General features: G+C 43.7%; 1 protein-coding gene across 2 annotated transcripts in view; it reads right to left on the reverse strand.

Moving 5' to 3' along the window:
* The window catches only part of SEC24C (SEC24 homolog C, COPII coat complex component), a 1,280,009-nt gene that overhangs the window by 971,838 nt on the left and 290,684 nt on the right, over nucleotides 1–17,487 (reverse strand). For both annotated transcript variants that reach the window (XM_069240542.1, XM_069240541.1), the window contains one exon: nucleotides 7,173–7,284. In XM_069240542.1, the coding sequence (XP_069096643.1) occupies nucleotides 7,173–7,284 (112 nt within the window). The remainder of the gene's footprint in view (nucleotides 1–7,172; nucleotides 7,285–17,487) is intronic.

The following is a 17,487-nucleotide window of genomic DNA, read 5'->3' on the forward strand; positions in this document are numbered from 1 at the left end:
AAGGGCATATTAAGGACAGCCTGCTGGATTTCAGGTTTGAACCCTGAAGTGCGGAGCCAAGCGTGTCTCCTTATGGTGACAGCAGTGTTGACTGTTCTTGCTGCAGTATCGGCTGCGTCCATTGAAGAGCGGATTTGATTGTTTGAGATCGTTTGTCCCTCTTCAACTATTTGCTGCGCCCTTTTTTGGTATTCCTGGGGAAGATGGTCTATGAGAAGTTGCATCTCATCCCAGTGTGCGCGGTCATATCGGGCTAGCAGCACTTGAGAATTTGCGATGCGCCATTGGTTGGCTGCCTGTGATGCGACTCTTTTTCCTGCCGCATCAAATTTTCGGCTTTCTTTGTCCGGAGGTGGGGCGTCGCCAGATGTATGGGAATTTGCTCTTTTGCGAGCTGCCCCTACTACTACGGAGTCAGGTGGTAACTGCGAAGTAATAAACACTGGGTCTGTGGGTGGTGGTTTGTATTTCTTATCCACCCTTGGGGTGATGGCTCTTGATTTTACGGGCTCTTCAAAAATTTGTTTTGCGTGCCGTAACATCCCTGGTAGCATTGGGAGACATTGATATTGGCTATGTGTAGCCGAGAGGGTGTTAAATAAAAAATCATCCTCTATAGGATCGGAATGCAGTTGGACATTGTGGAATTCTGCTGCCCTAGCCACCAGTTGCGAGTATGAGGTACTGTCCTCTGGCGGTGACGGCTTTGTGGGGTATGAATCGGGATCATTGTCCGGCACTGGGGTGTCGTATAGGTCCCAAGCGTCTTGATCCTGATTATCTTGACTTATAGTAGTTTGCGCTGGTGAGTGCATTTGTGGCGGTGTTTGTGCCGGCGATGCCTGTTGTGGTGGAGAGGGCAGAGGCGTGACTTTTTTAACCACTTTGGCTTGTGGTTGTGCGTCATCCTTGAGAAATCCGATCCTTCTTTTTCTCATTATTGGGGGAAGGGTTGATATCTTCCCTGTGTCTTGTTGGATGTACAGTCTGTTTTGTGTGCAGTCTGATTCTACACTTTGGAACTCTTGTCCAAATCTGTGCATCTGGCCACTTATTCCTTGTTCCTCTGTGTAGGAAGGAGGTGTGGAACTTTTCGGCGCCGAGAGAGAATCTTTTTTCGGCTTCGGTACCGACTGAATTTTTGTGGCTTTCGGCAGTGTGTCTCGGTGCCGATGTTTTTCGGTGCCGGCATCTTGTTTTTGCTTCTCGGAGCTGCTATCTCGGCTCCGAGGTTGCTCCATGGCGGTCCCTCGACCGGAGTCGGGTGTCTTCGCTATGGGCGTGCCCTTTTTCGGCGCCTTCGACGGCTCGCCGGTTTTATGGGTCGAGCCATGGCCTGTTGGCAGTGGCGTCCCCTGGGCTTTTGTTTTTTCGATGGTTTTTATTTTCGACGTCTTACTCACTGTTTGTTGTTGTTGTTCGACGTCGGAGTCTCCGGATTCTGAGTCCGGAACCGAGAATGTTTCCTCTTCGTCGTCGAAACGTTGTTTTGTCGGCGTGGACGCCATTTGTAGACGCCTGGCTCTTTGGTCCCGGAGTGTTTTTCTGGACCGGAAGGCTCGACAGGCCTCACAGGTATCCTCCTTGTGCTCGGGGGACAAGCACAAGTTACAGACCAAGTGCTGATCTGTATAAGGATACTTACTGTGACATTTTGGGCAGAAACGGAACGGGGTCCGTTCCATCGGCTTCGATGTCGCACGCGGTCGGGCCGACCAGGCCCCGATGGGGGATCGAAGCTACCCCAAAGTCTTCCGATGATCGGTGTCGATGTACCTAACTATCCCGATACCGAACGGAACAATACCGACGCTTTCTTCCGAGATTCTGACTAACTTTCCGAACCGAAACACGGAGCGAAAAGGAATACGTCCGAACCCGACAGCGGAAAAAAACAATCTAAGATGGAGTCGACGCCCATGCGCAATGGAGCTGAAGAGGGAGGAGTCCTTCGGTCCCGTGACCAAAAAAAAAAGACTTCTTCGAAGAAAAACAACTTGTAATACTCCGAGCCCAACACCAGGCAGCGGACTGTGCTCAACATGTGTATCTGCAGCAACATATGCCATCGAACATAAGATATCCTTCTTCCCACAGGGCACAATACTCTCCCCCAAGGCTGTTTTAAAGATATGTGGCAGGAGGGACTGGGGGGGGGATTACAATTGATCCTGGTGTCCTCGTCGATGTTTTGAGCTGCCATGACCTCTATGATTTCTGAATCAGAGGAGGGATGGGATTGATGAGCACCTTGTTAAACAGCAGCAATGGTTCTCTGAAAGAAAGGCTGAAGGTGGTGAGCCAGAATCAATGACAAGTTCTGGCCAAGTTTGAGGGCCACTGACATTTTGTAAGTCCAAATAAACACCACCATTAACATCGGAAGAAGGAAGAACTGCCATCCTCCTCACAGTAGATCATTTTAAACATTTGAATAGTCAGTCAAAACCATAAACCTCATCCAGATGTGCGAAGCTTTGAGCATGAGGCAGAGGCTCAGAAAAGTCATTGAAACAGCAGTGAACCTTTGTCTTGGCCTTTGCTACAATGGCCCTGGTTTTCAGAATGTAAGACTGCTCAGACACGAGATATAAAGTCTGTTGCTCTAGATTTAAACACTGCGACATTGGTATCATGAGCCACAGTAACTAACAAGGCCTTTGGTGGAGGACAGAGTCCATCGATGCCACATCAGGAGCAGAGGGTGCCTCAACTGGTACCAGGAAAGAACTGCCCATGAAAGCCAGGGTCAAAGGACTAGTCATAAAGTGAGGCCCGAAGAAGCGCCAGAAGAGGGAGCATAACAGCCATCAATGTTTTCATGCAGGCCACCATATATTGGGCGTAGCACATCCGGGCACAGAGCCAGGTGCAAATCCTCCAAAATGGGTATACGGTCCAAAGTGTATGTTAAGGTTACAGCCAGGAAATGCCACTCCCACCTCAAAGACTTTTTCCATGAAAAGAACAAGCAGAGAAAGAGTTCTTTTTGCAAACATTTCTTGCAGGTGGGCTTCTCCAGAGAGAAATCCCACTCTCAAAGCTTACATGCAGGTGGTGGGGAGGGTGCTGGTGGGACCAGTGTCCTGAAGCAAGAACTATAGCAGTGATGGGCCTGGCATTAGTCACGTGTCCTTTCCACGAACAGCTTCATTTCCTGGGTTTTCACAGCCTTGGTGTGTATGTGACTGCACTCATGCAGGCCTTGACCATCTGCTTCTGACATGTTCATCTCTCTTAAATCCTGAAATTTTTAGCCAGGATGCCCTAATAAGTACAACATTTTTGGATGAGGAAAAATACCAATGAGAACAAACTCTGGATCCCCGTCGAACAATGTGAGAAATCTAGTATTGCCAAAGCCAATAGGCCTCACCTATGCAACAGCTATTGGTTTTGTCCATGTGTTTTAGCCATGCTGTACACCAGTGTGGCTGCTGTTTAGAATGGCTAAAGTTAGTGGCGTAGAGGAGAGTTGTGTGGAGTGTCGTAGAGTGGAATAGTGAAGAGTGTTGTGTACTGGAGTGGCATAGAGGAGAGTGGACTGATGTAGGCTGCATTGGGATGGTGCTGCAGAGTGCACTGGCATTGAGTGCCGTGGCATTCAAATCAAGGTAGTAGAGTGCAGCAATGCAGCTTAGAGTGGCAGAGTGCAGCGGCATAAACTGGTGCAGAGTAGAGTAGCACAGAGTGGTGTTGTGCAGCATAGAGTGGTGCAGAGCATAGAGCTGTAGAGTGCAGTGGCGTTGAGCGGAGTGGAGTAGTGTAGAGTAGCATAGAGGTTAGGGGCAGAGAATGCAGTGTTGTAGAGTGTCAAAGTGCCGTAGAGTGGCGTAGAGTAAAGTGGCAGAGTACAGTGGTTAAAAGGAGAGTCGCATAGAGTGCAGTGGCATAGAGCAGAGTGGCGCGGAGTAGAGTGGCATAGAGTGCAGTGGCAAAGAATAGTTTGTTTCAGAGTCCATTGAAGTGGTGGAAAGCGGAGTGGTACAGAGTAGAGTGCAGTTGTGTAGGGTGGCAAAGTGTTAAAGCGTAGTGTGCTGCAGAGTGCAGTGATGGAGAGAAGATTAGAGTGTCTTACAGTGAAGTAGTATAGAGTACAGTGGTGTAAAGTGGAGTTGTGCAGAGTAGACTGATGTGGCCTAGACTGGAGTGGTGTAGAGTACAGTGGTGAACAGTGCAGTGGTGTAGAGTACTGTGTCAAAGAGTTCACTGAGCTTGAGTAGTGGTACAGAGTAGAGTGGAGAGGTGTAGCATGCAGTGGCGTGGAGTGGTGCAGAGTGTACTGGCATGGAGCTGTTTAAAGTGGAGTGATGCAGAGTAGTGCAGAATGGTGGAGAGTGGAGTATTCATGGTGTGGTAGCACATTGCCATTAGATGTAACAAATTTTCAACTGAAAAGGCCTTCACAATTGCACAAACATACTGTTTTACTAATAAAACAATAGTGTACAGACGAAAATGTGTGAAAATTGCATCACCTACTGTAATGATTTGTTCTGATCATATTAGAATATTTGTTTTAAACACTTCAAAAATAACAAAAATTATGCGTAATTTTTGTCTCTCATTCTGAAATACTTACACAATTCATGTAAATGTTGTGTGCTAGAAAAAAAAAATCTTTCCTACTCAGAGTATACAGCAAGTTTGTCACAAATTCTCTCACTTTCAAGTCAGAGAAATAAAAGTAAGCAAGCACCCTCAGAAGACAGCGCCTGACATTTGACTTCGGTCTTTGAATACACACCAAATGTAACATGTTAATAACAAGTTTTACAGGCCTGTTTACAGGAAAGGAGTACCTGGAAGCTACTGTAAATAAATATATGAGCTAACTTAAGTAACCCAAAACAAAAAGTCAGCAAATGGAAAGCAAGAAACTGAGTTACAAACCGCAAAGCCAATATCAAGCAACAGGCAGAATTCATTCCTAAGTCAGCTTTCTGAATGTCCCCAAATGTCTTTAGCAAACCAGACAGTTGTGGTGTCTGGGAGGCTGCGACCTGTCGCAGGATTCTCGTCATGGGGACAAGACTGCTAGATTCAGGCGGCAGCACCACAGTGTGTGGGGGACTGAGTCTGATCCCACACCGTCTGATAGTTGTCGGCATAACCATTTGGGCTATCTAGCAGCATCTCACCAAAACCAAAGAGAAAAGGTGTTCTGTGGCAGCCTGACGCATGAAACTGACTTCTCAGGGAAGTCGTGGTGGAATTGATCTTACCCCTTTCTCTCAGTTACACAAGTCTCATCCATGCAAAAGAAAGAGAAGAAGGATTTGGTTCAACACATTTTATTGAAGCAACTGTGTTCTATGTAAAAAGGCATTACATTGAGATTATTAGGACAATGAAGCAACACTTATTGTGGTGACCATGAAACTGAAACAGATAAAAGTCCAACTATACTGTCACAATACTGAGTCTAAAATCCCTACCTGCACTGCTAAAAATCTACATGACAGCAATAGCAGTATTAGCCCTAATCTGCCCATCTAGTCTCTGCAAAGAAGCCCAATCCCCATATCTGTGTGATAGATAGAGAAGAGGTCTGCTGGCAGTCCTCCCAAGTGAATGGAGAGAAGACACTGGGTTTGGCAGGACTGCAACGACAGGGGGCAGCAGAAGATGGCTGGCTGATTTGAAAGTCCCCTCTGCCTTATTTTGGGTAGCCTGTTTTATAATGAAACATGTTATTCTAAGAACTGACTGACATGATAATATGCCTTTTGTATGTAATGTAGACACAGCACTTTTTGGACAAGCAATGTCCGGTAAATAATCACATACAGCCTTGTACAGGCTTGTACAGCCTTGGGCTCAGCACAAGATGAAATGTCGTGCAAAATAACCAAAAGTCTGCATGAAGGGACTTGATAAAAAAAACAACACTAAAATGAAGCTTTTGCTAAAATAATAAAAAGGAATAAAGTAAATGAACTACGAGAAAGGGCCATGCAAAGCGCTAAAATAACAGCAAGACAGAACGAAAAATTTAACCAACACCAGTAAATTGGCCGGCGCTGCATGTGGTTCCATGAAAAGTCAAGGGAAATACTGGTGTTGAGTCAATGTACAGTCTGTCGAGCAGGAGAGCTATTTCAACTTTTCCTGACCCAGTCTTGTACCTGCTGGATATTCACAAGGTGAGGAAATCACAAGAATAATTATCCATCATAAACTTCCTTCCATTTTTCAAATGACATAATTGGTTCTGTTTGCTTTTGCAATACATTTAGAGAGCACAGTATTCAAGATTTACTAACAGACGTGAAAATAAATTTGTTTTGGGACACTTCAACTTTCAGGGAAATGTCTTCTTGTTTCAGCTCAGGGAGGAGAGACTTGCATTTAAAAAACATATCCAATCTCAGTCTTTTAAATGTCAAGCTGAGGTTTTGTGTAAAAGGGAAAAAGTACTGTTCCCTTTGAACGGCCTCTTTCAGAGATAAACATGTTTATTTTGTTGGGACGGGAAAAAGAGCTCAGCAAGGAGATTTGATTAATAATGGGTCATAATTTGATAAAGAGCAGACACTTCATTATTGTACTTTCAACGCAGAGAACACCAATTAAGTTGTCTTACCAAGGTACATTTCACTAGTTAGGCTAAGGGAAACGTTTGGTGGACCAGGTTTTGGGCTGAGAAAAGTGTGGTCAAGCTGAAAGCATGGACAGTATGCAGTGCTTCTGCATACACAAATCTGCTGTAGAACGATCCTTTTGCATTTCCATGACACTACGGGTGCCATGAACTCTGTGGACCAATCAATAATTCTGCTTGGCGACACAGGTAAAGATAATATACTTATGCTGTTTTCATTAATGTGGAAACTCATTTTGCAGTTGTTCGTGGCTAATCTCACTTTATAGCAGAAATGGACAACTTTGACTGAGATGGATAGCTGTCCTGAATAGCAATTCAGGAATAAACATCCTAAAGTTCACCAAACGACAATTGTACAGCCAGAACTAAAAAAAAAACACTCTAATGGAAATGCCAGAACAAACAAAGTGCATATGAGAATAGTTGTGCTTTCGGTCTCTTCACCATGTCCATTTTTATTTACAATGGTATCACAGGAACCAAACTAATCATCTGACTATAAAATACTAAAAAATGATTCCATCAGCAACTGAAGTGAACAACTTGAACTGAAAAGAATGATTACCATGATCTTGGACACGGAAGTTAGTAGTGACCAGTGGTGGAACCTGGCCCCTTACTCCAGTGATGAACGGATCTAACCCACGGTTGTTTTTGTCATCCTCAATTACCTGGATCTAGATTGGGGAAAGTGCAAATGATTAAGGACACAAGTATCCTGGTAATGAAGCATTACAAGCATAAAAGCCTAATCAACATCCTTAAATGAAAACGTATACTTTGAGAACTGTCTCAACCTACATTCCAATATGACGGTTCAGGACAGTGAATGCAGCATAAGATAAACCGATAAAATGTGCATAACATTTCCTAGTACCCTTTTCTTTTTCATAATATTTTGTAAACTTAAACATTAAGTAGGCAGGACCACATTACCTTGATGAGAGACTTAATTAGAAAAGGGGGCATATTAGATGGAAGATGAAGTGAAGGTGAGGCATCCTTCTCACCAAGCTCGTCGATGCAAGTGCAGGGTTCCGAATTACCTAGAGTCACCTTGGTGAACGGAACCAATGACGGAAACAGAAGAAATGGGAAAGGGTTTCAGGGTATGGCATTAAGTGTCCTGAGGACTTAAGGAAAAGAACACAAGCATAGAGGGTAGGAATGTTATATACCAGAAAGTGATATGGCGTGTTTACTCTCTGAGGCTTCTAAGGGGAGCATATTCTATCCATCAGGGCCAATATGGGTTATTAGAACTGGAATTTCACCTGCTGGGATTACCGGGAGAAGGTAATAGTAAGCAATGTAAAGTATTAATGAATCTGCTTTGTGGTTACGGGCAAGGCATTGAAAGGAGGAAAGAACACATCTAGTTTGGAAAGTTGACAGCTAAGAAAGAAGTATCTAGCAGTGCATTGTTAATACAACTAGCATAGCAATCTGGATAGCCGAGGAAGGAAAGTCACAGAGAAAATTACACCAGACTGTCCCAAGGCCATGCAAGCTGGAATTGGAAGGCAGAAGGGGAAGCAATTTCCTTTTTCATTGCAGAGGAAGAGGAACAGTAAAAACCATACAAATCTTTGGGGGAAATGTTGACAGTGATAGCTAGAGCTGCACGTCCTGAAGACTTCATACAAAGGAAGACTAGGCAAGAAAGCTGGAGAGGTGGAGCTGAAAAGTAGTTAGGATTTTAGAGTTGGGGGAAGCAGAGAGAGAGAGAATCTGGAATGTGGCAATTGTGTTTTCAAGGGCAAGTTACTTCAGACATACCCACTGCTGATGTTTGGGAGTGCGGCAAATTGGTGGAGAGGGTACGTGATAGAGGAGTGGAGACTGGGTGAATCAAGGTGTAGATTCCTGTTAAGTTACCTAAATGCACTCCACTAACTTACTTTCTTGAAGAGACATGACAATTCATATAGTGTCCGTGGAAATCTTCTAAATTTTCTTTCTTAACATCAACAATTTAGTAATATCAAATCAAATAGTTTAGAAGCAGGTAATAAGTCAACAAATTAGTTATATCATAAAAATACTAACAGTGTTCACTAAACAGACATGACCAGCACAATCCCCCACCCTGTACTGACCAGAAGACAGAAATTTAGATATACTCAATGGAAACAACTTCTTTTCCTTTATTTGACTTTAAAAGATGCCCTACAGGTATACGCAAATGAGATAAAACAGCTTCAACCTGTCCTGTGACATGAGCAAAAGGTAACAACCAAGCATATCAAGGTAACTTGTCAGTGAAGCAGGATTTAGATCTCAAGTGGAAAATCACCCATTAGGATTGCTGAAATACGTGGGTGCATGTGGATCTACAGCACTACATGCCACAAGCAGATGCTTACTGGTAAGTAACATTTTCAGTTCTATGGCTTGTGTGGCTGTAAATACACATGCTCAGCATAGATTGTAAAGCAGTTCCTCCATGAAAGTGGTGGCTAGCCTGTGGGAGTTGCAGTTGGCTGGAAACGTGTTCTCAGTACTGCTTGGCCTACACTAGTTTGCTGATATGCTAATACATCTACACAATAATGTTTTGTAAATGTATGTGGTATAGACCACGTAGCTGCTTTACAAATGTCAGCTATAGTTATGTTCCCAAGAAAACCCATATTGGCTCCCTTCTTCCTGTTAGAGTGTGCTTTGGGAGTGACAGAAAGTTGTCATATTGCTTTAGCATAACAAGTCTGAATACATTTGACTATCCACCCATCATTTCTGCTTCTTGATACTGCACTGCCTGTGTGGTGATGAAAAATCTGTTTAGTTTTTCTGAACTCTTTTGTTCTATGAATGTATAACATTAATGCATGCTTAACTTCGAAAGTGTGGAGAGCTCTTACAGCAACTGAGTCTGGCTGCGGAAAGAAGACTAGTAGCTGAATTAATTGATTAATATGGCATTGAAAGACCACTTTAGGAAGGAACTTTGGATAGGTGCGAAGAGCCAGTTTTGTCTTTATGCATCTGAAAGAATGGTTCTTCCAAGGTTAGTGTCTGGAGCTCACTAACAAGCCTGAGGGATGTGATAGCAACCAAAAAGGGCACTTTCCTTGATAGGTACTGAAGAGGACATGAGTGAAGTGGCTCTAATGGAGGACCCATAAGCCTAGTGAGGACAGTATTGAGGTCTCCTAATGGCGCAGAGGGCATTCTTGGTGGAACCACCTGTTTAAGACCTTCCATAAGTGCTTTAATCAACAGAATCCTAAAGAGGGATTTGTGTTTTGTAGGTATGCAGTTATAACTGTGAGATGTAAGTGAATGGAGATGTAAGCTGAATTAGCTTTTTGCAAATGAAGCAAGTAACAGATAATGTTTTGGTCAGTAGCTGTGATGGGAATAATATGTTTGGGTTGACAGTAGCAAACAAATGATTTCCACTTTGCAGCATAACATGCTCTGGTAGTGGGTTTACAAGCTTCCCTAAGGATGTTCATGCACTCTGAAGGCAGATTAGAAAACCAAACTCTATGACCTGTAGCCATATCGCTAGTTTTGAGATCTGGGGTCTGGATGTCTGACCTGACCTTTGTTTCAAGTGAGAAAGTCCAGCCTATTGGGAAGCTTCTCATGGGGGACTACTGAGGTCCAGTAGTATGGTGAACCAGGGCTGGCGTGCCCACATTGGAGCTACTAGGATCATCTCAAGAGATGTTTGCCTGACCGTCTAACTAGAAATGGAATGAGAAGGAGATCAGGAAAAGCATAGGCAAGTATCCCTGACAAGTTCATCCATAAAGCACTGCCTTTGGAGTGGGGGTGTGGGTACCAGGAGGCAAAGTTTTGGCATTTGTTGTTTTCTGCTGTGGCGAAAAGATCTATCTGTGGTGGTCCCCACTTTCAAAAGTAACTTTGAAGGACTTGTGGGTAGAGTTCCCGTTAGTGGACATGTTGCAGTGTCATGCTGAGCAGGTCTGCAAAGTAGTTGACTGTTCCCAGGAGATACTCTGCCACTTTAAGAATGTGATGGTGGAGAGCCCATCCCCATATTGTCTGAGAAAGTTGTGACAACTGGAGTGACCTTGACCACCCCCACCTCGTTTCTGAAGGCAATACATTGCTGTCATATTGTCTGTGCGGGCTAGGACAACTTTGTGAGAGGTGATCAATAAATGCTTTCAGGGCTAGAAATACCACCTGAAGCGCCAGGAAATGTATGTGCAGCGACTGGTGATGAGAATACCAATGGTCCTGGGCTGACAGGTTCTGAAGGTGAGTGCCCCAGCCTTTGTAGAAACGTCTAGAAAAGGCCGCCCCTTTAGGAGATTAAAGGTGTTCCACCATTGCGGAGAGTGAGGAGTATGGCATTCTAACAAAACTAGATCTTCACACCGACTCTGTGACTGAGTCAACTGAGGAGACAGGCATTGCTGATTCCACATGTGGAATCTGCCATGGGGGACAATGGCAATGTATGAAAACATCATTCCTGACAGACGCATTACAGTCCCGACAGTGTATGAACAATTCTCTTGAAACTGGGAAAGGAGAGACTGAAAGTTGCATACACGTTCTGGATTGGGGTATGCAGTCTCTAATTCTACATTGAGAATAGCTCCTAGATATGGCTCTATCTGGAGAGGTTGAGGGTGGGATTTGAGATAGTGGAGTCTAACACCTAGGATGTGCAAGAGGCTCACAGTTATCTGAGTATGGTGTTGGCATCGTGACAGTGTGCTGGCTTTGATGAGCCAGTTGTCTAGATAAGAGAATACATGTACATTTTGACACCTGAGGTATGCTGTTACTACTGCTATGCACTTTGTGAAGACCCTGGGAGCTGTGGTGACTCCAAAGGGCAGCACCTTGAATTGATAATGTTTTCCTGCAATCATGAATTTGAGGTATTTGCAGTGTGCAGGGTGTATGGGTATATGGAAGTAGGTGTCCTTCAGATGTAGGCAGGTAATAAAGCTGGAACGCTGTCTGGTGTGAGATGTGGAGGCCTCTAAGGTCGTTGGTTTGTAAATGCCTCGAAATGTGGGGCGATGAAAAGAACCTCTTTGAGAGGGAGATCGTAAAACACCCATGGCCTTTGCAGTACCTGTCTTTCTTCAGCTTCTCAAGAGTGGAGTCTACTTTTTCCTTTTCGAACTGCTTGTTGTACCTCAGGTGTCCATGACATCTAGAGCACATCTGATGGCATTATTACTAATTGTCTGCCCTTCAGTGACAATTTGTTGTCCTCTTTTTTAATGCTCCTCTGAGAGATATTGGAGGAGTTCCTTCATTTCATCTCAGTGAGCCCAAACATATCTAGCAAATAAAGATGGTGAGTTGGCATTAAGCCAGTGATTGACTGCTTGCACAGCCATACTTTTACCTGCAGCATCAATCTTTTTACTCTCCTTATCTGGGGTAGGAGAATCCCCTGTGACTTGGCTATTTACTAATTTTTATGTGGTATTAGCAACAATAGAATCTTGGGGGGGGGGGGGGTGTCTGTGTGTGTGTCAAGAGCAAGCTGGTTCCTTGAATATGTTGTCAGCATAACGAAGCATGCCAGGGAGCATGGGTAGGAACTGAAGATCTCTGTGTTGATTTTGTGTGTCAAATAGAAAGTCTTGCTCAACAAAGTCCCTGTGAATGTCAACGTTATGAAAGGAGGCTGCTCTACCAATGTAGTGTAGTATCCTCTGGCAGTGAAGGTCGTGTAAGGTACGGATGAGGATCCGTAGAGCTCTTAAGGTCTGGATCATATGTATTCCAGGAATCTGCTTACTGGTGTGTGTCACCTGTGTGCAGAGGTTTGAGGTGAAAGGAGACCACTGTCTCGGACCAAAGATGTGGAGGTCAATGCCAAAGATGTTGACTTTGTCTTGGTGATTTTCGGTGCCAAGCCGGTAGGTGGGGCATCCGAGCCAGTTTTTCGGATCCAACCATGGCCCGAAGGCAGTGGCAGTCTGGCGACCTCCGTAAAGGGTCTCTTGGAAGTCTTACAGGGGCCAGCGAGGGCAGTAGTACTCACAGGTTGTGTCAGTGTGACTTCTTGATTTTCAATGTCCAACTGGATGTTGGAGACCTGGATGGAGAAGGCCTCCTCTTGTTCCGGCTCCTCCTGGGGGTGCTCCTCCCCGAAGATGTCAGAAGTGTCTTCCGGAGTTTTGTGCTCCATCTCTAGTCATTGAGCCCTCCGGTACCACAGCGTCTTTTTCGACATGAAGGATCTGCAGGCGTCACAGATGGCTTCTTGATGGTCAGTGGGAGGCACAGGTTACACATCAAATGTTGGTTGGTGTGCGAGAATTTGGAGTGGCACAGAGGACAGAATTGAAATGGTGTCAGTTAAATCAGCATGACATTTTAGTTGGTGTGACGCAGTGAGGCTTGCTCGAATGGGCGAAGACGTCCCAAAGGGCGCTTAGTCGGTTTCCGGACAGGCAGAGTGAGACACACGCAATAGTAAGAAAACGCAAACAAAAACAATACCATTGATTTTAGGAAAGACAGAAGAAAGATTTGGAAATCAGAGCAAAGGGAGAACTGAGCAAAGAGCCAGTCCGAACCCGGCGCAGAGAGAAAAGAATCTAACACATGACTTGATGCCCATGTGCAGTAACACAGAGAAGGAGTCTTAAATCCTGTGACTCGAAAATGCTTCTTCAAAGAGAAACAACTTGCAAGACTCTGAACCCAACACTAGATGACAGGAGTATGCAGAGAATGTATATCTACTGCCACACATCCCATAGAACAGTTATTTTACAATGCCGTTGTTCAGCTTTTTCTGGACAGCTGTGGTCCAGTACAAAGATCTTCTTAAGATTACTCTGCGGTTATGTTTTTTTAAATATTCACTAGGAGAGCATGAAAAACTGTTGGCCAGGTGACTAAGCCAGTGTGTACTCCACAGCTGGTTGAGGGTGGCTATTGTCCTTCACAGCAGACCATGAAGTGGCCACAATGATGGTGTAGCAGAATGATAAAGGGTCTAAAGTTGTGCCCCCTTTAAAACCACTCAAGTTACTCATTAATGGGGCTCACTATAAGTGTAAAGAAAGAACTATATGTAGATAGTAGATTATTTTGGGTAACTAGCGCCATAAGAAAGACACAGTAAAGCAGCAGAAAACAGCGATTCCACTTTAGCTTGCTTTGGTCCTCCTGAGTAGATGTGACAACCTGGATGCTGCTGTATCTAGGGCTTTGCCATTGCAAAGCCCATCTGTCAAACAACTGTAAATAAGCAGCCCCATCACCTTGACAGTACAGTGGATGCAATCAAAATTCTACTGACCATTTGGTGCTAAGTCTCTTGCCCTTGCTCTGCAAAAGGGCAGAAAGACAAACGAAAGTCAGACAATATGCAATCTGCTCTGACTTGAAGGGTGTAAAATGTTACACAAACTCTGGGCTTGGTTGCCCATGGCTCAATGCCACTGCCACAAGAAAACGTTCACTGGACATCAGAAGGGAACGTGTGCATGTAAACAAAGATATATAATAGAACCACCAATTTGTTTTGCCATGAAACTGGAGAATCTCTGCTGGCATAAGCGGAACAGTACTGCCTGGTGTGTGGTGGTAAGCCAGTCTTCAACAAGGGCCAGCTACCAGCAAACATGCAGAGTAGGGTGAGAGAGACAAGTAGCAGAAAATACACTTTCAGAAAACGTTTTAGAGGTGCACCTTTTTTTCTTTTTTTTTTTTTTTTTACAATATGTCACAGTAGCAACAATCCTTTCTTTGTTTCTGCCTACTGCCCACAGCCTCTTATTATCTTTATCTATTGGAGGACCCAGAAATGATGGATTTTTGGGCAGTCTTTTCACCTATTTATACAATCTGAGTCAGGTTTCACATGTGCTCAGATATAATGTGGGTCTTGCAGAGAAAGCTTTTATTTCTTCTCAACGAGGGATGTCATAACAGTAGATGTCTTAATAAAGACATTGTGCTCAATAGCAAGATAGTGGGCAATACAGGAAGTAGCAAGTCTCGCTTTTTCAGTGCACGCATTTCCAGTAAGAAGCAGGAATCATCTTGTCCTTTTAAGAAAATATCTCATACCTGTTTGCAGCCTACTGCATTACACATTCTAATATCACACTGTAATGATCTAGTAGGATACTATGCACACTCTTCTAGGGACTTTGCATATACATTCTGTCAGATGATTAAATCCTCTTATGTGCTCTACACGTTGGTAACAACAATTTCGACGTGTCCATGTGTTCTTCCTCACGTGTCTCTTGTGGCCCAGTGTTATGCCATTAATTGTGTTTGACCACTGACTGTTTCACCACTGCGCATATTAGTTGTTCAATGTTCACCAGTAGCACATTACATTTTGTATTCAGTTTAGCTGCCTATTGGCTTTATCGTGGAGTTAGACATTGCAGTTGAGACACTGCAGATGAGCTGTGTTTTTCCACATGGTAGACCAAGCTGTGTTTTTCGTATTTTGTTCTCACCGAGCCCTAGCGTGATAGGAGAGCGTATACTTTGGTGTTTTCCACTCTACCCAGCCTTGAGAAGGAGCGAGCTTTGGAGACGTGGCCACTCTCCAAAGCTTGTTCTTTTCCCACTGTGATACAGTAGCCAGCATGTTTTGACTATTAGAGGAAAGGGCCTGTTAGCAGGCTTTTTCATTATAAGGGGTGTCCCTAGGCAGCAGCGGGGAATTTTCCAAGACTTCAGTCAGGACCGGACGTCAGCTGCCTGACCTCCCGTAGGGGTGGAAAATCTCTTTCTCGCAGTTGAACAGGAGTGATCAACTTGCAGGCATGAGAAAGATGACGAGCAGTGATAGGCCCTAATGTGATGAATTTTGACTTTTATTCTTAGCTTTGAAGTTATGCTATAATATAATCACATATATTTGCTGTGTACATTGCAATTGAGAAGTACTTTCGTATATTTTCCTTTCATTGCTGTGACTACTTTTAAACGTGTGCTTCCAATCTACTAATCTCTTCTCTCAGGAACCTCGTGGTGAACTAATAATAAATGTCTTCTTTAAATTAAGAAGTGCATTCCAGAGAAGTTTTGTCAGCTTGGTCATAAGATAAGTAAAAGCAAAACATTTTGGCATGAGTCGTCAGTCTGGGAGTCGAATTGGAGTTTGGAGGTGCACAATTTAAAAGTGTAATTATTTTTGTTGTTTAGAGAATTAAAGAAGCACGGCAGACCATGTTTGAAAATGCATGTGAAGTTAAACTGCCTTATGGTGCTGTGAGAATGAAAATGTCACTTACCCAGTGTACATCTGTTCGTGGCATTAGTCGCTGCAGATTCACATGTTTGGCACAGTCCGCTGCCTGGTGTTGGGCTCGGAGTATTACAAGTTGTTTTTCTTCGAAGAAGTCTTTTTGGTCACGGGACCGAAGGACTCCTCCCTCTTTGGCTCCATTGCGCATGGGCGTCGACTCCATCTTAGATTGTTTTCCCCGCAGAGGGTGAGGATGGAGTTGTTTGGTATAAATAGTGCCCATGCAATGGAGTGAATATGTATGTATGATAAGAGTTTCTAATAATTATTTACAAATGTTCAGATGTTTAAGGTTTATGATCTACTTCTAAACGGCTACAGGCTTCCCGGGGAGGTGGGAGGGTACATGTGAATCTGCAGCGACTAATGCCACGAACAGATGTACACTGGGTAAGTGACATTTTCAGTTCGATGGCATATGTTGCTGCAGATACACATGTTTGGCATAGACTATAAAGCAGTTACCTCCCCTAAAAGCGGTGGTTTAGCCTGTAGGAGTTGAAGTAGTTTGGAATAATGTTCTTAGTACAGCTTGGCCCACTGTAGCTTGTTGTGCATTTAGTACGTCTACACAGTAGTGTTTAGTAAACGTATGAGGCGTAGACCAGGTTGCAGCCTTACATATTTCGCTCATAGGAATGTTTCCTAGAAAGGCCATTGTAGCACCTTTCTTTCTGGTTGAGTGTGCCTTTGGTGTAATAGGCAATTTTCTTTTGGCTTTAAGATAGCATGTTTGGATGCATCTGACTATCCATCTAGCAATGCCTTGTTTAGAGATTGGATTTCCTATGTGTGGTTTTTGAAAAGCTATGAACAGTTGTTTTGTTTTCCTGATTAGCTTTGTTCTGTCAATGTAATACATTAGTGCTCTTTTGATGTCTAATGTATGTAGTGCCCTTTCAGCCACAGAATTTGGTTGTGGGAAGAACACTGGCAATTCTACTGTTTGATTTAAATGGAATGGTGAGATTACTTTTGGCAGAAATTTTGGATTTGTTCTTTTATTGTTGTGTATTTGAATAAATGGTTCTTGTATGGTAAATGCCTGTATTTCACTTACTCTTCTGAGGGATGTGATTGCAATGAGAAATGCGACCTTCCAGGTTAGATATTGCATTTCACAGGAATGCATGGGTTCGAAAGGGGGACCCATGAGTCTTGTTAAGACGATGTTAAGATTCCATGAAGGAACTGGTGGTGTTCTTGGTGGTATAATTCTTTTTAGCCCTTCCATGAATGCTTTAATAACTGGTATTCTAAATAGAGACGATGAATGAGTAGTTTGTAGGTAAGCAGATATAGCTGCGAGGTGTATTTTTATAGATGAAAAAGCGAGATTTGCTTTTTGCAAATGTAGTAAGTATCCTACTATGTCTTTAGTAGAGGCATGTACTGGTTGTATTTGATTGGCATGGCAGTAGTAAACAAATCTTTTCCACTTAGATGCATAGCAGTGTCTAGTGGAAGGTTTTCTAGCTTGTTTTATGACCTCCATGCATTCTTGTGTGAGGTCCAAGTGTCCGAATTCTAGGATTTCAGGAGCCAAATTGCCAGATTCAATGATGCTGGGTTTGGATGTCTGATCTGTTGTTTGTGTTGTGTTAACAGATCTGGCCTGTTGGGTAGTTTGACATGCGGTACTAGT

This window comes from Pleurodeles waltl, chromosome 6, assembly GCF_031143425.1.
Source record: "Pleurodeles waltl isolate 20211129_DDA chromosome 6, aPleWal1.hap1.20221129, whole genome shotgun sequence".
Lineage (NCBI taxonomy): Eukaryota > Metazoa > Chordata > Amphibia > Caudata > Salamandridae > Pleurodeles > Pleurodeles waltl.